Here is a 23,741-nt window from a genome sequence, read left to right as displayed (position 1 = left end):
CTTGGCTCACTGCAACCTCCTCTTCCTCCTGGATTTAAGCAATTCTCGTGCCTCAGCTTCCCGAATAGCTGGGATTACAGGCATGCACCACCACACCTAGCTAATTTTTGTATTTTTAGTAGAGACAGCGTTTCAACAAGTTGGCCAGGCTGGTCTTGAACTCCTGGCCTCAAATGATCTGCCTGCCTCAGCCTCCCAAAGCAATGGGATTGCAGGCATGAGCCACAAACCCCAGCCATACTGCGTTATGCTTTGATCTACAATTTAGCTCTCAAGAAAGTAATTTATAGGCCGGGCACGGTGGCTCATGCCTGTAATAACTAAATGAGATAATGTTCAAAGAACCAAGAAAATACCACATAAGTCAAATAAATATAAAGACTGAACTATTCATTCACAAAAACAATTATTTTTCCAGTGACTGCATGCTGTTAAAAAATATATATATAAAGAACACTTTGATACAATTGAAGAAATGTGATTATGAACTGTTAGATAACAGAATCAATGTTGAATTACTTAGATGTAGGAATGGGGATGTGGGTGAGTAGAATATTCTTATTCTGGAAAGATGTATGTTGATACTTTGAAGGGCAAAGCATCATGATGTCTACAACGAATTGACCCACGAGTCTTTCTGTATGCAGACATGGAGCAGGTGTGACAAAATGTTAACAACTGCTCAACTGAATGAAGAAAATACCAGGATCTATTGCACTGAATTTTTTTTTAAATTATTCCATTGGTTTGAAAATTTGCAAAATAAAAAATGTGATCTTAAGACTCCCTCAGGAAGGAAAAAAACTTGTAACACAATGTCAAGATAACCTCTTAGGTGAACACAAACATTCAATAAGGCTGGGTGCAGCAGCTCAGGCCTGTCATCCAAGCACTTTGGGAGCCTCAGGCTGGCGGATCGCTTGAGATCAGGATTATCAAAGCCACCCTGGGAAAGATGGCAAAACCCCATCTCTACCAAAAATACATAAAACAGCCGGGCATGAGGATGAGCACCTGTAGTTCTAGCTACTCAGGAGGCTGAGGTGGAAGGATGGCTTGAGCCCAGGAGGTGGAGGATGCAGTGAGCCAAGACTGCACCACTGCACTCCAGCACAGCAATTGAGCCAGACCCTGCTTCCATCGACGGATCAATCAATCAATCAATCAATCCCTAAAAAGATGAGCAATGGCCTTATCAATATTTAAGGCTACTATATATAACTTGAAATGCTGCATTTGAAATGTTCAAATATACTGCCTCTGTCTTATAGAAACAAATGCTTGCATTTTAAAGCTTCAAATGTTTCTATTTTAAAATTTAGCAAAAAAAATGTATAAAAACCATTGATTCTTGCTTTTATCTCGTTTCTTGGCAGAAAAACAAAAACAGAAACCATGGACATGTTCAAAGTATTTTAATGTCCAAAATGAACTGTTTTTCCTCCAGTTTCCATAGAAAATATAACTGACATAAAAAGTATCCCACCACCACAAGGAAATAATCCAGCAAATGCACTCCTGGGTTGAAATAGGGCAGAATGCCAGCTCACCAATGTGAACAGTCATGCAGGCTGTCATGCAGGGCTTTCCGAAGCACCGAGTCCTTGTCATAGATGCCCCAGGTAGCTTGTAGTACTGAATCAAGTAGGCAGTCTCCTGCAGTCCGGTTCCAAAGTGCATACAGTCGACTGTCCAAACGTGTAGCCAATTCCAAGGACCAGTTGATAATTGGAGATTCTTCTTCTAATTCTGTACGATGGATTTAAACACATGTTCATTTCCATACCTATGTCATTAGAGAATATTCATGGGGAGAAGAACCTATTTTCTAGATGTAAAATAGTTTATATGTAATTTACCAATAAACACCTAAATAAAATTGACCAATTGAAATATAAACTTTTGAGTACTTGAAACATCTTCTGTCTCTAGAATAATTTAATCAACTTTTAAATTCTTTACAGTTTTTCTAAAAAGTGTTTAATATAGAAATATATACATTCTGGAACAGGAAGCAGCAGAGAACCAAGGTTTTAAAATTTTTCTATCTTTATTTGTTCACTCTATAACAGTGAACCATACAATATAACACTGAACTTCAGGACTTTACATCTTTAATTTAAAATAAAAATAAAGCAAGTTCACTACACACCAAACTACACCATGCCTTACTAAACAAAACTTACTTGATCAGATGAAAGGTAAATTATACTCATTAATTCCATGCTTACCTTTTTGAACATCTCTATCAAGCACCTCATCAAATAATTTTTCTTGGACTGTTGGGGGCAAATCTTCAATATCTACAAAGAAAAAGCAAGCTTAAAAGATCTTTTGTTTCATAACTTAACTTATACTTAATTACACTTATTAATTACCTACTAGTAACTTTCTCTAAAATAACTCCCTTTCCATTGAAGGTTATCAGATAGCTTTTTCTTAATATGTAAGTATAACATGTGTGATATAAAATATTTCTTTTCTGGGCCGGGTGCAACGGCTCACACCTATAATTCCAGCACTTTGGGAGGCTGAGGCCAGCAGACTGCTTAAACTCAGGATTCTGAGCCCAGCCTGGGCAACACGGCAAAACCCTGTCTCTATACAAAAAATATACAAAAATTAATCAGACAACACAGCAGACACCTGTAGTCCCAGCTACTCAGGAGGCTATGGTGAAAGAACTGTTTGAGCCTGGGGAGGCCAAGGCTGCAATTAGCCGTGATCTTGCCACCGCACTCCAGCCTAGGCAATAGAGTAAGACCCTGTCTCAAAAAATAAAAATAAAAAATAAATTTTTAAAAATGTTCATTCTGGGGTAAGCTTAAATACACAGAACAAGTGCATTTCAAATGAAACTTCCTCCAATTTCAGAAAACTTAATTACTATCTCCTACAATTTGTAAAAATCCGTTTGTCTGAACATAAAAATTAAAAACACTGAGATCTAGCCCGAGTAATACTGCGAGACTCCATCTCTACAAAAAAATTAAAAATTAGCCAGGGGTGGGTGGCATGTGCCTATAGTCCTAGCTACTCAGGAGACCAAGGCAGGAGGATCCCTTGAGCCCAGAAGCTGAAGGCTGCTACGTAAGCTATGATGATGCCCACTGCACTCTAGCCTGGGCAACAGAGCAAGACCCCGTTTCAATTAAAAAAAAAAAAAAAAAAAAAAACAGCAACAAAACAAACATCTCAGAATCTCAGATGAAAGATTTTAGAAAATTTTGGTGTTTGGTGTATTTATTCAATGCCAACCGACAAAAAGCATTCTGGAGGATGTTTTCAACTGTCAATGAATTGAAAAATGAAAAGTTGCTTCACCAACATGTAGAAATAAATAAAATGAGTAAAAAAGGAATGACATATTCAAGAAAATGCAGTGTGTTCAATTCAAATAACCTGACTCTACCCATCAAAAGCTCATGTTCTAATCCCATCTCTTAATACCAGGTAACCAATATAGCTATCTAATTTCAAAATAACACACAAGCATGAAAAGGGAAAATTTTTCAAAGGAGATTTTTTTAAAGGATATTCTAAAATAAAACCGAAGAGAAAAATAAAAGAGTAAAACAGATTTTTAAAAAATAATCTGAGGTCCACAAAGAAATCCGTTACTATTAACTGCTGTCTTCCTCTCAGATAGCTACTAACAAGTAGCCCTCCGTATGCTCACTTCCAGCATATATGACAGTCAAGTAATTTAAGATGCACATATAGTAGCTATGTTATGTGCTAACAGAAACATTTTTCACCTACATACACAAATGTAATGAAAAAGTCTTTTTACATTAGATTTTGGAGTTACCTGCTGGCAATGTAAATGTTACAAGGTCAGTCAGAAAATAGCAAGCAAAATCCCCCTTTCTCTGATGAAGAGAGGCAGCTATCTCTCTCCGGATTTGTTCTGTCAGTTCAGGACACACCATTGCTGGAATACACTTTGCTGCTTGTTGAGACACCTTAAATACAAAAGAAACTTTCCTCTCATCTCATGTATCATAAATGGAAGCAGAAAACAACAGTATTTAAAAGAAATCAGCAAAATTTCCCAATAACTCAAGGTTTTCTTTAATCTTAAAATACACTGGGTATTATTTCCTTACCAATGAAAGTATATACCAGTATAACTTTTCAGAAACAGTCATAAAAATGTTTTATCCTCTGATTCAGTAATTCTACTTAAGAATTTATCACAAGGAAATACTCAAAGATGCACATAAAAATGTATGGAAAAGGGTGTTGTTCATGGACACATCACAGGAAGAGGAGGGAGGACAGAAAACCTAAGTAGACTAACCATCGTGCACACAATAAAAACATTCTTTAGAAGTAGAGAATCACAGCTGATAAAGGGAAAACTGCAAACACTCTTCTCCCACAAGTTTCAAGTACCCTAACTTGGACTTTAAAAAGCACGGTATTTAAAGGGTTAGTTCCCACTGACCTCAAGCCCTTTCTTCCTCTCCATTTGTTACCACTCTTGAGTTTTTAAAAAAGCATTTGGCATCTCCAAGTTTAAACACAGACTGCCAACCTCTGAAGCTCAGCCTGACAGGAGTGAGATGGGAGCACTACTGCACAGGCCTCTAAGCAAGAAAACAACAAACCAAGGAAGGCTAGAACTTTCTTTTGTTATTTTTTTATTCTTTTTAAAATGCTAAATAGCAACAAATGTTGCAAAGATTTAATTTAACCTCACATTTCAGTCATATCTAGTTTGTGGAGCTAAATAAAAATACATACACAGAATTCTAAAATCATAGTTGAGCATCTGCAAGTAACAAACAGAATTCAAGGCCAGGCACAATGGCTCACGCCTGTGATCCCACCAACTCTGGGAGGCCGAGGCGGGTGGACTGCTTCGGCTCAGCAGTTCGAGACCAGCCTGGCCAACATGATGAAACCCTGTCTCTACTAAAAATACTACTACAAAAATTAGCTGTAGTCTCAGCTACTTGGAAGGCTGAGGCATAAGAATCGCTTGAACCCGGGAGGAAGAAGTTGAAATGAGCTGAGATCGCGCCACTGCACTCCAGCCTGGGCGACAGAAGAGACTCTGCCAAAAAAACAAAAACAAAAACAAAAAAAAACCCAAAGAGAATACCGTGGGAACCCAGAGTGAGTCTATTCCCTGATGTCACCAACCTGGACAACTATCCCAAAGGTAGCCTTCCAGCCACAGTGGGGTGTGACGCAACACGTCTTCCAGCCCCTTCTTCTTCTTCTTCTCAAAGAGTAAGGTTTAATGATAATGTTATCTACATCATATATGCAGAAAACTGCCATTGCTATCAAAGAAATAATATTTCAAAAACCCCGCATAGCCAGCATAGTCACCTGACTCCCTATCCTGAAACTGCAGCCTGGTGCAGTGGCTCACACCTATAATCCCAGCACTGTGTGAGGCCAAGGCAGGAGGATCATTTGAGCTCAGGAATTCAAGACCAGCCTGGGCAACATAATGAAACTCTGCCTCTACAAAAAAACCCAAAATATTAGATAGGCATTAGTGGCATGCACCAGTAGTCCCAGCTACTGGGGAGGCTGAAAGGTGCGAGGATCACTTGAGCCAGGGAGGTCAGGGCTGCAGCAAGCCATGATCACACCCCTGGGCAACAGAGAGAAAGCTTGTCTCAAAAGAAAAGAAAAAAATTAAAAATTAAAAAACTCCTACATGGAAATTCAGTTCAACTAGACTTTATTGGCCAAGATTACCATTAACCATGAAAATTCTCACTACATCTTAACTCCATGAGCCCAACCATTAGTCAACACTCAAACATGGAAAACCAAATATTAAATATTTTCAGAATATAATTGACTATTTCTCAAGTAACATAGTTAAAATGGCTCCCCCGAAGTAAATTCAAAAATAGCTTATTCCCATCAGCTAGCTCTCAGGCCCTTTCCAAAAACCTGGAAAACCTTTCCAAAAACCACCTGGACCGGACCCTGACTACCATAAACATTCTGAAAGAAACTAAGCCCCCAAACAACCGCTTCCACCACCATCCTTAAGCAGGATGTGCCCCTGAAGCCTGCCACTCACCTTCTCACCTCCTTCAACCTTATGGTTCTCAACCATCTCCATAGGCTGGGAGTTCTTAACTTAGGGTCCATGATCTTGGGAATGGTCCATGTACTTTAATGGGAATTTGGTTTTAATTCAAGTTAAATCAATTATCCCCAACTTTTTACCTATATTAAAATGTATTTTCTTATATATCACAAATTTAGTTTAGTATTTTGGTAGCTATTATTTCAATACAACTGATTTCCTTTGTAATCTCATTTACTTCTTATTTTATGTATTTAAAAACAGTATTCTGGGAAGGAGTCCGTAAGTTTCATGAGACTACCAACAGGGTCCATGACACAGAAACCGATGAAAATTCCTGCCCCACATACATATCCCCAACTCTAATGTTCTCCTGTTCTCATTCCAAAAGAACTTGGCTGAGCATTCTCTGCAACACACCCCCTTAGTCTAGACTTAGTCCAGACTCCCCCACTTCCAGTCTCCCTACTGGCCCCTTTAATTCTGTCCTTTGGAGTATTTACTCCATGGAGACTGAATCCATGACCAATTTTGCTCTTTGCCTGGAACAAATCCCCTCCACCTCTCCCACGCTGTTCCAGGGTTGTTCCACACGTCCCACAGAATACAGCAAAAGTAATGGTATGTTGCTTCCTAAATCCATTTATAAAAGACACTGCAGGTTTCAAAGACACTGGACCACTCTCTTGCACTCTGTGCCTCTCTTGGATCACTTGTCGAGGGTAAAACCAGCTGCTGTGTCATGAGCCTCCCTGTAGACAGGCCTGCATGGCACAGAATTGAAGCCTCCTGCCAAAAGCCACCTGAGTGGGCTTAGGAACAGACACTCTAGCCCCAGCTGAGTCTTTTGACAACTACAGCCCTGGACCACTTGACTGCAACCTCATGACATCGTGAGCCAAAACTATTCAGCTAAGCAGCTCCTGGATTCTAACCCTCACAAACTCTGTGAGGTAACATACATTTGTTGTCTTAGCTGCTAAGTTTCCAGACAATCTGTGATACTGCAATAAATATACTGATGTTCTATCATCATCCCACTGTTACTCCTCAGACTGTCTCAGGAGCTCAGTGACTCATAATGGCCCCTCTAAAACCTTGTAATAATCTACCTACCTTTAGGGGAGCCCCTAAAGACTTTCACCCTAGTTCACAATCACCTTCTTTATCCTGGCTCCTGTCACCACCAGCAACTACAACTCCACATTGACAGCCCTTCCAATATACAATAGACAACACAACTAGGCACCACAACACAAATGCAGCCAGGCCTTCGACACTAGAAAAACTCCAATTCTTCTATCTCACATTCCAAAACCTGGATCCCTCTATCTGAAAAGTTCCCTTCTCCCTTATACTCAATAAGCCCGCCCTTTTGTTTTCATCATGGCCTTTAGTCTCTCAAACCCCCACCCCGGCTTCACTGGAATCTTACCAAACTGGACACAGTGGTTAGCTACTACAATCATGTTTCCATCTAACCTTCAAATTTTTTAATCCCCATACAGTGCTCTGTAGTGGTTCCCAAATATTGGCAAATTTGAATAAACAACTATGCAAAAGTACATATGAAAGATGTATACTGACAAAATTTGAACCCACAATTAATATGACTCTCTCACTTTTACTCTATTTCTCTCACCATTAAAAAATGTTACCTTGGCCAGACACGGTGGCTCATGCCTATAATCCCAGCACTTTGGGGGGCCGAGGCCGGCAGATCACTTGAGGTCAGGAGTTCAAGACCAGCCTAGCCAACATGGTGAAACCCCACCTTTCTAAAAATACAAAATTAGCCAGGCATGGTGGCATGTGCCTACAATCCCAGTTACTTGGGAGGCTGACAAAGGAGACTCACTTGAACCCAGGAGGCAGAGGTTGCAGTAAGCCAAGATCGTGCCACTACACTACAGCCTGGGCAACAGAGTGAGACTCCAGCTTAAAAAAAAAAAAAAAAACCTGGATAATGTAGTCACATCCCCTGAATAATTCATACACGATCTCGATCATTTGTAGCATGTACCTAGTTATGTAAGCCAGGAACTGAAGAATCAACGTAGATCCACACTGTATCTTCCCATAGCCAATCAGTCTACTTCAGACTGAGGGCCTGTCTCAGTCTCTCCAACCCTCTAACCCTCTTCCCATTGCTAAGGCTACCCTTCTGGGTACCCTTGTATGGCTACCCTTCTGCCCTTCTGGCAGAAGCTCTTGCCAGCACCTCTCCAACTCCCTCTTAACCAGGCTCGCCCCTCTCCAGTGTGCAGCAGCCAAAACACAATCTGCTCTGCTCACTCCCCTGCGCCTGTACCTAACACCATCCAGTGCCTAGGGATAATCTTCAAATTTCTTGACACAGAAGATCCTTCATAATCCAGCCTCTGCTTATCTTTCAGACTTCCCTTCTCTCCATTCCCAATCACCATCTCAGCCATGCTTAGTTACCTGCAAGTCCCTAGATTCACCACAAATTCCACCATCTCTGCCCCCTGTAAAAATGCTTTCCTCAACTTCCCTTCTTTCCCTTATCCACTTCATGTGGCTAACTCCTAACTCTTTCTCTTCAAATTGCAGCAAAAACATTAACCTGCTATAAGAAAGACGACAAGACACCTCAAAACTCTTCAAGTACTGGCATAACGCTTGGCATTTACATCTACCAGGGCACAGGCTGCACAGAATTACCTGTTCTTTTCTCTACTTTGCTGGAGATTTAATGAAGAAAGAGCCAGTATCTTTACAATTCTATCCCTTCTCAGCCTAGTGCATGGCACACAGTAAATGCACAATAAATATCTATTAATTGAATGACTAAAGAATGACAGATACATCCCAGGTTTCTATGAACCAAACATGATGAGTCAAACATTTTTGTGACTATTCAAATATTTGAAAGCATATACCCTTAAAATTAAGTCTCTTAAGTTTAATGTTATTTTTAAAAAGGGGTAAAAGAATTCAAAACATTTTAAAGCTGCTTAGAGAAACATTATAAAATCAAAAATGACAACTAAAGAACAGGTTTCCTTAATATAAAAAAACATTTAACCAAAACGCCAAACTTACCTCCGTAAGCAATATTGCTAGCATATCCTGCCTCTGAAAACGTATAGCCAAGTGTACAAGAGTATAGCCAACATCAAAGGCAGAAGGACGGTTCAGCAAGCGTACTTCATCTGCGGTGAGCTGGCGTGCAATGTCTCCTCCTGATGACTTGTATGCTTCTATGGCAGCTAAATCACTTTCTACAACCCCTAAAACAAGCATCAAGATAGAAAAGCATTTAATTCTCATTTTCTTCAAAAAACACAAACCGTAGCAATCACTCCAAACTCTTTTAAGTGTTTCTCTGTGCTTCCTGGATCCTGATGCATCATTTAAATGTCCTATAAGAGTAAGGAAAATTAGTTTTTTGCTTTCCCTTTAAAAATTTTCCTTCCAGAACTAGAACTGCCTAGATATTTACCTTACCATCAGTGCAGGCTCCAGGGTCTGGTGAGATTTAGAGGAACTATTAGACTGTATGAATTAGATCGAAGATCGATAATCTAGTATGAGAAACCAGACGTCACAAGAGACACTGAGCCCCTGGTTCTGGTCCTGTGTTCATCCTGACTCTGCAGAAACCAAGGAGACAGGGATGTGCTTCCAGCTGGTGTTGAGCTCCTCCTGCCCTTTACACTGCATTCTTAAAGCAGATCAAAACAAATGCTGAGCTTTCCATACTGCTCTTTAGCTTTGAAACAACTTAGAGCAACTGAAACCATCTTCACTGTAAGTAAACGTTGGCAACATTTTGATTTCAGATTCTCATAGCCAAGTCTTCCTTATACCCATTAAGAATTATTAATAAAGTAAAAATCGGACCAGATGATTTCAAATAAAATATGCTAAAATAAAACATTATAATCCAGTTAGAGTAGGGGGGAAACAGAAATATCACTTCTGCCCAAATCTATAAAGAACATTCCATTACCACAACCATTTTATTAATCTTAACACAAATTAATATTAGGTAAACACAGTAATACTGTCTACTAAGCAGTCTGGTGAAGTATGGGTATCAGCCTGAGCAAAAAAAAAAAGTAGATTAGCTTCCAATTTACCACAAAAAGTGTTTAAAACAATTTTTAAAAAATTATTTGTGGGACCAAATACTTTTAAGTGTTTCCTAAATTACATCAAGACAAATGTGTTTGCTGGATAGGATACTAATACTAGGTAAAAATATTCTTAGTGTACTTTTAAAAAAGTATTTTAATTGCCATCTTGAATTAGGAATTAGATCAGACATATTCCTTAGAATATAACAGATTGGTAAAATGCAACAATTTTCTACCATTAGTAAAGATAACAAGGCTTCAAAATAATTCCCACATTTACTGAATCCTCATCATATACAGGAACGCCTTGCCAGGCAATATGAGAAGTACAAAGACAGTGAAAACGTGACTCCAATATTCAAAACAGTCCTTTCTGCAAACTTCGATCCTCTCCCCAAAAAAATGACCCCCTGCCCCGAACACAGACATATACATTGTTCAGGTTGAAAACCCATTGTATTAAGAATGCCTTCTTACAGGAATTCTTACTTTCATAGCAATGTAGCTTGATAAATTCCTCGCTATGCATATACAAGTTCAGCTACAAATGCCCCGCCTCCACCCACCTTACACATCCTTATGAGGAACAGTGCGCCCTAGAGAAGTCAAGGCTAAAGCTTAATCAAGGATGGCATGAGATAAAGGCTATAAATCTTCCCAAAGGGGCAAGCCTTTCAAATAGACCAGAAAGTGCTACTTGAACTAAAAACAACTCTATGATTGAAGAGTTTTCTGCTTCCAATTATTATGTTCAAATACAGAAAGAACTCTGAAACTTCTGCTTATTTAATGAACAATTAAGTACAGTCTGGTAGGGCCCATAACTTTTAAGATAATTCAATGCAGTTTTATTTTATTTAGGACTGAGCATGCCCACGCCATCTCCTTTCACTTCATAGCATTTCTGTATGAAGGCAACGACCTTTCCCTTCAGTCCTATCAAAACCCTTGACTATTTTCAGGTATACATAGCATCAAGGCACCTTTTATAGTCTTTAGTTCTAATCTAAAAATATTATCTACTTATAAATTTTTTTGTATTACACAAAAAATGTTCCAAACACTTCCAAAAACAACCCAAGAGTCTGATCAATTTAGCTGAAAAAGCAAAGAGGAAGATCTGTACAATTTATGTGTATATACATGTATGCATGTATGTAGGTGTTTGTACTGTATGTGTTCGTGTTTATTTCTTATTTCTCAAAGACAAAGATGAGGTAATCTAAAGCTAAGCACCAAATAACTTCCTTCTTTTGCTTGGAAGAAGGGGAGATCTTCAAATCACTTTATTGTTTTTAGCTAACTCACCATATAGCTGAAGTCTAGAAGAATCTCATCTTAGAAATTCTTAAGATTTCCTCTCTAATGTCTCTGAGAGATTTCTGTAATTAGAAGTTAATGAGCACTGGGGGGTGGGGTGCAGACTACATAGCACAACAAATTTAGCAGACTGTACTTTGGAACTATAATGTACAATAATATCACCCATTCTGCTTTCATTAAGTGCTTTTTAAAAATATAACCAGAACTTACAATGTTGAAATGCATGGTATGTGAAATTATGTCTCAATAAAGCCGATATACACAAACACAACTAGGATTTCTATTTGACCTAATACAAAATTATCAAAAACACTTAATTAGTCCCTCCTACTCCATGCTCTGCATTAAACTACAAACGGGCATACTGCCCATTCCCCAGCATGGCAGACATACAAAAGATGAGGAGAACAGACTATTCTCAGTTTTTGACAGCATGAAATTCTCCAAACTTCCCAGAGCATGAAAAACACACATCACTTAAATATAGGTAAAAAATAATATTTAAAATAAAATTATTTTATTATCTAGTGTTTGGGGAATATGTAACTTCATTCTTTTCATTAAGCGTAAAAGTTCACAGTCTCAGTGACTGATACATTTTCAGCTACAAAGATTAGTAAATTTATTACAAATCAAATTTCATGAAAATGTCACTGAACTGTCCCAATTTTTCCTACGTCTTTATTGCACACTGCTCAAAGAGAACTTCTGAAAGTTTAGACGTTACTTCATAGACAGGTTTTTGTTGTAGACATGGTGTGCAATAGGATTTGGCCCATATGCATATAATTTAAAGTTTTAGCCACCGCATGTTTTCTACTTAAGGTGCAGGGAAAAAGCATCATAATATATGCAAAAAAAAAAAAAAAAAAAAAAAAAACCTTACAAAATATCTGAGTTCTTCACATAATTACACTTTGAGCACCTTTTAATGTCAGGGGATAAAAAGAACGTAGGAATAACGTAGAAGAGTTGGTAGACAGGAAAAGACAAATAAATGCAAGTGTTAAAATCTCACTTTATAGGACAAAGGCCAGGAAAAAATGAAAAGTTCCAAGAGAAGATAATCAACGTATACATGTTTTCTAGGTTACTGACATCTCACAACGCCTCCAAGAGTAACGGAAGCATCTTTTTTTTTTTTTTGAGACAGAGTCTCGCTCTGTCACCCAGGCTGGAATGCAGTGACGCGATCTTAGCTCACTGCAACCTCCGCCTTCCGAGTTCAAGCAATTCTCCTGTCTCAGCCTCCTGAGCAGCTGGGACTAACGGCACACACCACCACACCTAGCTAATTTTTGTATTTTTAGTAGAGACGGGGTTTCACCGTATTGATCAGGCTGATCTCGAACTCCTGACCTCAGGTGATCCACCCACCTCGGCCTCCCAAAGTGCTGGGATTACAGGCGTGAGCCACCGCGCCCAGCGAAAGCATCTTTCTCTTAGTACTTTTTTTGAAAATTTAACAAACATGTATTATGCCTTCTGTCCCTTTTTCCTTCATGAAGACAAAAGGACAGCTGAAGCCACTCTGAGAAGATTAATTTTATAAAACTAATCTGCACTATCACCATACATTCAAAATTGAATGAAATGCACAATTAGCCTAATAGTGAAACATAATTACAGATAAAGTGTTAATACACTTCTTAAAACATGAAGGCCTAAGAATGAAAGCCACTATATTATATATTACTAGCTAAACAGTTAAAAACATAAAAAGCAAACATATTATTCCATGAGCTGGGCCAGGAGTACAGTTTACGTATTTTGAAGCCACAGGTCAATGACTCACTGGGGACTTCACAGCTACTATGGAACTCCATTGGTTAGAATTTAGAGCTGGCTCATAGATGTTTAGAAAACAGACTTATTTTTTCCCCCATATATGGCACAGTTTTCAAAGTTTTGCCTTATTTTCCTTTATGACATAAAATTGTAATGGTTATTAACTTTGAAAAGAATGCCAAATGGTAAAAAAAAAGCCAGGACTTACCTGAGCCCACATGGGCCAGCCCAACACTACCCTGGAGTTCTATGGTAGCTGTGACATCACAGCATGGTTTATGCTGTGGGGTCAGGGTGGACCTGGAGTCAGCTGGCACAATTTCAGGAACCCTTAAAGAGAAAAGTTAGTTTTAAGTGGTAATGTTCAGAATGTCCTTTACCATGGTCAGAGAAAGATGCAGATGTGGTTTTCCTCTAGCCAGAGTTTAACTCATTTAACTGGTTTTCATATTAAAAGGAAACTATACCACCCAGTAATACTTTTTTATATCATAAGCATTTGGCTATAGTTTAATCCTGAACCTGGAGATATTCACAGCAAACTCTTTCAAAACTAATGAGCTGCTTTTTAAATAAAATGACTTCAATATTTTTTAAAGTGTACCTGCAAGTAGGCAAAAGCACAGGAACAATCTCAGAAATAATTTGAGCAGGCCAAAACACCTCCTGGTTGTATTTTCCACGTAATAATAGCAACAAGTTAAGATCTACTATTTCTATTCCTAGTAACAGTGCTACAAAACAATAACCTATTCAAAGAATCAGAGATGAAAATCAAAATCATAAACAAATTCTTAAATTTAATCTATATCATACGAAGACTAGCTTCTATTCAATAATCTCACTGTCCATTACTAAAACATCCTCTTTAGAAAAATAAAAGATTCAATGAGAGAAGGAAGTCAAATAGTCACTAAAGCTTTCTAAATTATCTGTAAGATGTGACAAACTATGTCAAATATAGTCTATACTACTGAGCTCTTTTCTCCTTACATCTTTGATCAGAGTGTTAACAACCCACTCTTGTGAAAATATAAGTCCCCGAAGTCATGAAAAAATACCTAACCTAACAGATACCTTCATAAGAAAGAAGATCCTGCCAAGCAGGAAGAATTGCTGCTGAAAGCAACATGGCAGGACTTAAAGGAAACATGCCACAAAGTTATCTTTGGGACAAGTGATCAGAGACGGGGACAAATGTTAACAGGGCTAAAACAGATGAACATGAGTTCACATTATGAGTCACTTAAAATATTACTGGAAATATTCAACTGAAAGGAAATTACGGTTCTTAAAAATCTTAGGTTCCGGCTGGGTGCAGTGGCTCATGCCTGTAATCCTAGCACTTTGGGAGGCCGAGGTGAGTGGAACACCTGAGGTCAGGAGTTCCAGACCAGCCTGGCCAACATGGTGAAACCCCATCTCTACTCAAAATACAAAAAAAAATTAGCCAGGCGTGGTGGCGTGCACCTGTAATCTCAGCTACTCGGGAGGCTGAGACAGGAGAATCGCTTGAACCCAGGTGGCGGAGGTTGCAGTGAGCCAAGATTGCACCACTGCACTCCAGCCCGGACAACAAAGAGTGAAACTCTGTCAAAAAAAAAAAAAATCTTAGGTTCCAAAAGTAGATTTTGAAACTCATAAAATAGTGTATGCCAAAACCACATTCACACCACTGAAATCACATCCAAAGGTTTTTCTGACTTCAAAATAAAAATTTCATTTGCCACACTGCCAAGTTACCCTGGCTGAATTTGAAACCAAATTTTAGATTTTTATAATTACACTATCTCAGGTAGGCCGGGAGAAACTGAATAGTCTAGCCCACGTTTTTTTCACTAGAGGGTAAATGAACATTTTAAAAGTGGAAATGGGAGGCTGGGTGCAGTGGTTCACACCTATAATCTCAGCACTTTGGGAGGCCAACGCAGGAGAATCACTTAGAGCCCAGGATTTCAAGACCAGCCTGGGCAAGATGGTAAGATCTCATCTTTACAAAAATTTTTTTAAATTAGTCAGGCATAGTGATGCATGCCCGTAGTCCCAGCTACTTGGGAGGATCACCTCAGCCCAGAAATTCGAGGCTGCAATGAGCTATGATCACGCCATTGCACTCCAACCTGGGTAACAGAGTGAGACCCTGTCACTGTTTAAAAAACAAAGTAGGGGCAAGGAAGAAAGGATAAAAGGAAAAACTTTCATAATTTATTATAACTGTATACTGTTCATATAATATACATTTAATTCTTCTAGGCAAAAGTAGACAGAATTAAGACAGAAAATCATCAAATTGGAAGAAATGTTCAAACGTAACCCAGTCAATCTTACTAAGGTCTCCAATTAGAAACACTAAACAAGAAAGTTCCTATAATTTGCCACTGAAAAAGAAAGTTCATGGCTTTGGTAGACACTCATAGCCCCACAAGCATCCATCCCCAAAAGTTTCAGACCCCATGTATCCAATAATCCATCAGGCATCCTCACCACAAAACCTCTTAAAAAACCTAAACTTTCCCTCTCCTATGTCCAGGAAAAATGATACCGTTAGCCAACCCACATGTCCAAACCAAAAATCTGGCTTTCTAAACTCCTCCTCATCTCAGCCCAGTATCAATTCTTCCAAGTTTTGCCAATTCTACTTCAGTCTTTTTCAAATCAATCTCCCTTTCCCCATCTCCACTGACTCTACCCTAGCTATACCTGACTATACCTAAGTTGCTATCATTTACTCTACTGGTGTGCCATCTCAAGTGTTGCTCCCTCCCAATCTATTCTCTACACTAGGGTGAGTGTGGTCTTCTTAAACTACAAATTTAATTAAGGCATTCCCTTTTCAAAAGTTGACCACTGGGCTGGGCGCAGTCGCTCACACCTGTAATTCGAGCACTTTGGGAGCCCAAGGAGGGCAGACTGCTTGAGCTCAGCAGTTCAAGACCAGCCTGGGAAAAACCCAATCTCCACAAAAAATTTAAAGAATAAGCCACGCGTGCTGGCATGCACCTGTAGTCCCAGCTACTTGGGAGGCTGAGGTGAGAGGATCCCTTGAGCCCAAGAAGGTTGAGGCTGTAGTGAGCCGTGATCATGTCACTGCACTCCAACCAGCCTGCGTAACAAAGTGAGATCTCATCTCAGGGAGGGAAAAAAAAAAAAGTTTACCACTGCCCTTAGGCTAATAGCTAAATTCTTTAACCAGGTTAGGGAATTAACCTATTTAACCAGGTTAAATAGTCCCAACATTCCCTACAGGTTCTCTCTCACAGTCCTCATTCTACACTCCAACCAACTGACTTCTCTCGGGTTATTGGACATGCGTTGGCCTCTCCACCCTGCATTTTTAACACATAAAATTCCCACTAATAGAAACACTATTCCTTCTTCTCTTTCAAGTTTCAGCTTAGATGTCACCAAAGTCCTCTCCAAATCTCCTAATGAGATTAGGTTATATGCTCCTTCTAGGACCCTGTACTTCCTCTGCTGAACTATCCTGGCTTGCTAAATTCTATTTGCCCTATAAACTCTTTGAGAGCCATGACTTCTTTCAAAGTGCTTGTGAGCACACTCAGTGAGTACCTGAATGCATGAATGAATGAACAAAGAAAAGGCAAAAGCTAAGACAATTTTTCAAAGTAACTGAGGCCAGGCGCCAAGGCTCACCCCTGTAATCCCAGCAATTTGGGGAGGCCGAGGCCAAAAATGATTTTATGTTGCCCAGACTGGGACTGGAGATGTGTATTTTTCATATAGATTTCATGTAACTTGATAAAATCACCAAAGAAAGTGAACGAAAGTGAACAAAAGACATGAATCAACAACTCACAGAAAAATACAAATGATTAGTAAAATGAGACAGCATGCCATTCTTAATAACAAACATCAGCAAAGACAGCTCCACAGGGACACCCAAACTGCTGCTAATAAAGAACAGGTTAATTTAAGGTGCAGCAATTCAATGTCATATTACACATCCATTTTTAAAAGGTAACATGTTGATTCAAAATATAAAGTTCAATGAAAAAGGATATACAATATAATCTCAACTACGTAAAAGTAAATAAATGCAAAAAAAAACACTGAAAATACACAGAAAATCTGACAGACTTCCTCTAGGCAGTGAGATTACAAACTATTTTTATTTTTTCATAGCTTTTCTTATCTCTGAAATGGTCTACAATGCATATAGTCTGCTTTTCTTTGAGATAGAGCCTTGCTCTGAAGTTTAGACTAGAACGCACTGACATGATCATAGCTCACTGCAGCATCAAACTCTTGCCTCAAGCAATCCTCCTACCTCAGCCTCACGTATCTGGGACTACAGGCACCCTGCCACCACACCCAGCTAAGTTTTTTATTTTTAATAGAGAAGAGGTCCCGCTATGTTGCACATGCTAGTCTCAAGTAGTCTGCCTTTATTATTCAAAAATGAACTAAACTCTCAAAGATCGTTACAAGAAGTCAGTACAAATGTCTAAATTTGGTGAAAAAGAAATAATATATTTTCATCAACTGAGGAAAAGATAAACAAAACGTGGTATACACATACAATGAAATATTATTCAGTCTCAAAAAGGAAGGAAATTCTGGCTAGGCGCAGTGGCTCATGCCTGTAATCCCAACACTCTGGAAGGCCGAGGCGGGTGGATCACTTGAGGCCAGGAGTTCGAGACCAGCCTGGCCAACATGGTGAAACCCCCGACCCTACTAAAAATACAAAAATTAGACACGCATGGTGGCACACACACCTATAGTCCCAGCTACTTGGGAGGGTGAAGCAGGAGAATCCCTTGAACCTGGGAGGCAGAGGGTGCAGCAAGCGCAGATTGCACCACAGCACTCCAGCCTGGGCGACAGAGCGAAACTTCCTCTCGAAGAAAAAAAAAAAGGAAAGAAATTCTGACACAGATCACAACGTGGACGAACCTTAAAGGCATTATACTAAGTGAAATAAGCAAAAGGACAGATACTGTATGATTCCATTCATGAGGTTATTAGGACAGTCAAACTGACTGACAGGAAGTAGAATGATAGTTGTCAGGGGCTGGAGGAAGGGGGAATGGAGCTATTTAATGGATACAGAGTTTCAGTTTTCCAAGATGTAAAAAAGCTCTAGAGAGAATGGTAGAAATGGTTACACAACAATAAGAATGTACCTAATGCTACTAATATACACTTAATGAGTAAAATGGTATAAATTTTATCTTATGTATACTTTACCTCAAAATAAATTGCAAAAAAAAGGAACAATGATACAAGGACATTATTCAGAGATATCGGAGGTGCTGTCTCAAATAATATCACCTACACAGTATTCCTCCCTCCCCTAAAAAAGATAAATGTTTAAACTGAATCTAATCATAAGGAAATCCACAAATCTAAACTGAAGATCATTCCGCAAAAGTGGAATCTTCAAAAATGTCAATCATGAAATAAAAAAAAAAACAGGCGCTGTTCTAGATTAGAGAAGACTGAAGAGACAAAACTACACACAATGTATAATCCTTAACTGAACAAGGTGGGGTAACAGCAATTACTGAAACTATTGGTGAAACTAAATACAGACTTTCAGTATTAAATTTCTTGGATAATTATACTGTGTGGTTGTGTAGGAAAAAATGTCCTTGTTCTTAGGAAACACATGCTGAAATATTTAGGGGTAAAGTGTCATGATGTCTTCAGCTAACTCTCAAACAGTTCAGAGAATGCACACGAGAAAGACATACAGACAGAGACACCAAATACAGCAAAGAACTGGAAAATCTAGGCCAAAGGCATGTGGTGTTCAATATATTACACTTGTAACCTTTATACAGGTTTTGAAATTTCTCATTATAAAATAATGACAGGGGCCAGGCATGGTGGTTCATGCCTGTAATCCAAGCACTTTGGGATGCCAAGGCAGGTGGATCACTTGAGGTCAGGAGTTCGAGACCAGCCTGGCCAACGTGGTGAAACCCCGCCTCTACTAAAAAACACAAATATCAGCTGGGCGTGGTGGCGAGCTTGCCTATAGTCCCAGCTACTTGGGAGGCTGAGGCACAAGAATCACTGGAGCCTCGGAGGCAGAGGTTGAAGTGAGCCAAGATAGCGCCACTGCACTCCAGCCTGGGCGACAGAGCAAGACTCCGTCTCAAAAAAATAAAAATAAATAAAAGTAAAATAAAAGAATGACAGGGAAAATAGTGGTTGTCTATGCACAGCAGGACTGGAGGTAGAGAGAAGAAACTATTGCATTTCCTTATATTTGCATTTCTGTGCTGCCTGGGTTTTTTTTAACCATGTGCCTAGTTTAATGCAACTTTTTAAAGTTAGTTTATATCCCAACAATTCTCTAGAGTCAAAACATATCCTTTTATACTTGATATTTAAAGGATACATCTGGACTTCATATTTCAATGTGTTCATTTAATGTAGTACTTTCTTTTTTAAATGAAAGCCGTTACTGAATCAATGCTGCATATTCAAATGTCAGTTATCACATAATCAAGAATCACGTGACATAGTCCCTTTCTCAGCATAAAAAGGCACATTACTAGTTGGCAACCCTGTGTAATCAATCATTTCCGAAAGCCAAGAATTATGTCTCAGACATACTAAAGGCAACCAAGAGAATACTGGGGCTTTATTTCTGCCATCACCGCCCATTTGCCTTAATAGAAACATTCATTCCTGGAAGCTTTCTTTTTATCACAGGTGTCAGGAAGTACTTTCAAATCCCGGACCAAACTGGCCAGCATCATTTAATAGTAGAAAGAAAAGACGTGAAAAGTGTGTGTGTGCACACAGGCGTTGTGTGTTCCCTACAGATTAGAATATTTTATGTTGCTGGAAATTCTCACAATTCACTTAAAAATCATGACATAAAATGTTATTTTATATCCAGTGTTCCAAGATCAGAACAGGAAATCCTTAAAAACTTGAAAAACAAAAACTACCTGAAGATAATACTTATTTCATGGTGCTAAAAATAACTCTATTACCTATATGAACTACCTTGGACAGGAAGTAAACCCACAATCACGAACGTTTGTGGAGTGAAATGATCACAGTCTTCATAGCTACGCACATATCACGCTTAAGAGTATCACATGAAGTTAGCCAAGGACATAACAAAGCATTGCCAGTATTCTGGCACTCACTCTCCTTTTACGGATGCAGGCCAAAAAATGCTACAGAAGTCTGTATACATTTTGGATCCTATTAAAAGCTTTTAATGTGTCCATGCATGGTAGTTCATGCCTGTAATCACAGCTACTAGGGAAGCTGAGGCAGGAGGATCACTTGAACCCAGGAGGTGGAGGTTGCAATGAGCCGAGATTACACGACTGCACTCCAGCCTGGGCAACACAGTAAGACCCTGTTTCAAAAACAAACAAACAAACAAAAAAAAAAAACCTTTTAATGTAACATTTTTAACTCAAACCACTTTTGTTTGTCTTTAATAAAAGGGCAATTAGATGGGTTTTGTTTGTTTGTTTTTTTGAGACAGAGTCTCCGTCGCCCAGGCTGGAGTGCAGTGGCGCGATCTCGGCTCACTGCAAGCTCCGCCTCCCAGGTTCATACCATTCTCCTGCCTCAGCCTCCAGAGTAGCTGGGACTACGGGCGCCTGCCACCATGCCCGGCTAATTTTTTGTATTTTTAGTAGAGATGGGGTTTCACCGTGTTAGCTAGGATGGTCTCGATCTCCTGACCTCGTGATCTGCCCACCTCGGCCTCCCAAAATGCTGGGATTACAGGCGTGAGCCACCGTGCCCGACCAATTACATGGTTTTAAATGTTCAAAACTATTAATAAGATGCAAGACCTGTTTACTGGTTCTGCCTCCATTCATATGTAAAACAATGTATTAAGAAAAAAGGGCCAAGTACTGTGACTCACGCCTGTAATCCCAGCACTCTGGGAGGCCAAGGTGGGCTGATTACCTGAGGTCAGGAGTTCGAGACCAGCCTGGCCAACATGGTGAAACCTCATCTCTACTAAAAATACAAAAATTAGCCGGGCATGGTGGCGCACACCCGTAATCCCAGCCACTAGGGAAGCTGAAGCAGGAGGATTGTGTGAGCCCAGAAGGTGGAGGCTGCAGTGAGCTCAGGTTACACCACCACACTCCAGCCTGGGCAACAGAGCAAGACCCTGTTTCCAAAAAAAAAAAAAAAACTTTTAATGTACCATTTTTAACTCAAACAATTTTTGTGTTGTTGTCTTTAATAAAAGGGCAATTAGATGGTTTTAAATGTTCAAAACTATTAATATGATGCAAGACCTGTTTACTGGTTCTGCCTTCATTCGTATGTAAAACAATGTATTAGGAAAAAAGGGGCCAGGCACCGTGGCTCACGCCTGTAATCCCAGCACTTTGGGAAGCCAAGGTGGACAGATCACCTGAGGTTAGGAGTTCCAGACCAGCCTGGCCAACATGGTGAAAACCGTCTCTATTAAAAATACAAAAATTAGCTGGGAATGTTGGCGGGCGCCTATAATTCCAGCTACTTGGGAGGTTGAGGCAGGAGAATCACTTGAACTCAGGAGGCAGAGGATGCAGTGAGCCAAGACCACACCATTACACTCCAGCCTAGGCAACAAGAGCGAAAACTCCATCTCAAAAAAAAAAAAGATATTATTTGTTTTTAAAAAAGCTATTTGTATTAATTTCTTATTGCTGCTCAAACAATGATTACAACCTTAGTGACTTAAAACAACACAAACTTTCTGTCTTACAATTCAGGAGGTCAGAAGTTCAGCAAGGCTCTCACTGAGCTAAAATCAAGGTGTTGGCAGGGCCGTGCTCCTTCATGAGGCTCTAGAAAAGCCTTGCCTTTTGTCCTAGAGGCTGCTGGCATTCCTTGCCTCATGGCCCTCCAACTCTCTCAAGCCTCCGCTTCTCTTCTCATGGTCCCATCTGTAATCTTCACTCTCCTGTCTCCCGCTGTGATTTACAAGGACGCTTGTGATTACACCACCCACCCAGATAACCCTGCCATTTAAGAAATCTTTAATCACTTCTGTAAAATCTCTTCTGCCACGTAAGGTGGCATACTCACAAATCCTGGGGACTGGGATGCAAGCACGGGGAGGTGGGGTGTGGACATTATCTTGCCTGCCACTCTATTAATATTGGTCATGCAAATCACCCAAAAAGCCCAAAGAGGGGGTAGAGGGAGATGAACCTATAAGGAAGTCAATGGGCAAGTTAAAAATGTAAATTTGGACACTATAACTTATCTCATCAATAGTGTGTTTTTATTTTTTTGTTTTTATTTATTTATTTATTTTGAGACAGAGTTTCGCTTTGTTGCCCAGGCTGGAGTGCAGTGGCATGATCTCAGCTCACTGCAACCTCCGCCTCCCAGGTCCAAGAGATTCTTCTGCCTCAGCCTCCCAAGTAGCTGGGATTAGAGGCGCCCGCCACCACACCCAGCTAATTTTTGTATTTTCAGTAGAGACGGGGTTTCACCATGTTGGCCAGGCTGGTCTTGAACTCCTGACCTCAAGTGATCCGCCCACCCTGGCCTCCCAAAGTGCTGGGATTACAGGCATGAGCCACTGCGCCCAGCAGATAGTGTGTTTTTAAAAACACCGAATGTTTTGTGCCTTCAGGTAAGTCAACAATAAAATATCCTTGTGAAAGAAATAATTTTTAAAGCTAAGGAGTAATGAACTAGAGAATAGAAGCCTCTTCTATTTTTCCTTCACAATCGTTTGTATGCCCTGAGTTTTCTCTCAAGTTAAAAAGTCACCCCAAAGATGTCTTAAATGGGCAAAATCACCAGTGTCCAATGCAAGGATTTCCTTTTCTGTTTTGACATGGTAATTTTCTTGGTAATACAAATCACCTTAAAATCATTCCAGTTCAAAGGAGTATAATCTCTCAAAAACTAAATGACTTTTCCTTCACAGAAGTTAATTTAATTTTATTTGGATTATTGTACAACCTCCCTTTCATTACAACAGGCATATATTTCAACAGTAGAAACTTTTTTTAAAAAAATCATTATAGAAGATTACATTTTGCAGCAGTTTTGTTTCTCCAGAGAAAAAAGTAATACTAATTTAATAATTTACTTGACAAAAATCTCTGACAAATTGTAAATGTCCATCCATATACGTAATTCTTAATATCAATACCAAAACAAATTGAAAAGAATATTTTAAAATGTAATATGCCTACACTTTGCTATTTTTTTTTTAAACAATGTGTGTAAGTAAAACCAAATGGACAAATACCTTCTGACATATTTAATACCATGCAAGTTTTAAGACATGGTCTTGCTCTGTCACCCAGGCTGGAGTGCAGTGACATAATCATGGCCCGCTGCAGCCTGGGCTCAAGTGTTCCTCCCATTCCAGCCTCCTGCATAGGTGGGGACCACATGGGAACACCACCATGCCCTGCTAATTTTTTTTATTTTTTATAGAGACGAGGTCTCGCCAAGTTGCCCAGGTTGGTTTTAGAGTCCTAGGCTGAAAC

At 39.5% G+C, this 23,741-nt stretch overlaps 1 protein-coding gene across 5 annotated transcripts in view; it reads right to left on the bottom strand.

The window, feature by feature from the left end:
• ZRANB1 (zinc finger RANBP2-type containing 1) overlaps positions 1 to 23,741 on the bottom strand; it is a 69,573-nt gene that overhangs the window by 12,085 nt on the left and 33,747 nt on the right. For 3 of the 5 annotated variants that reach the window (XM_054437186.2, XM_054437188.2, XM_054437189.2), the window contains 4 exons: positions 9,131 to 9,318; positions 3,812 to 3,965; positions 2,232 to 2,303; positions 1,551 to 1,749 (listed from right to left, as the gene is read on the bottom strand). In XM_054437186.2, coding sequence (XP_054293161.1) covers positions 1,551 to 1,749; positions 2,232 to 2,303; positions 3,812 to 3,965; positions 9,131 to 9,318 — 613 coding nt within the window. Of the gene's footprint in view, positions 1 to 1,550; positions 1,750 to 2,231; positions 2,304 to 3,811; positions 3,966 to 9,130; positions 9,319 to 13,486; positions 13,609 to 23,741 lie in introns of all 5 variants that reach the window. The other 2 variants (XM_063670373.1, XM_054437190.2) reach the window with 1 other exon arrangement.

This window comes from Pongo pygmaeus, chromosome 8 (genome assembly GCF_028885625.2).
Source record: "Pongo pygmaeus isolate AG05252 chromosome 8, NHGRI_mPonPyg2-v2.0_pri, whole genome shotgun sequence".
Lineage (NCBI taxonomy): Eukaryota > Metazoa > Chordata > Mammalia > Primates > Hominidae > Pongo > Pongo pygmaeus.
Note: the sequence above shows the minus strand (reverse complement) of the source record. Positions and strands in the feature narration are given on the sequence as shown.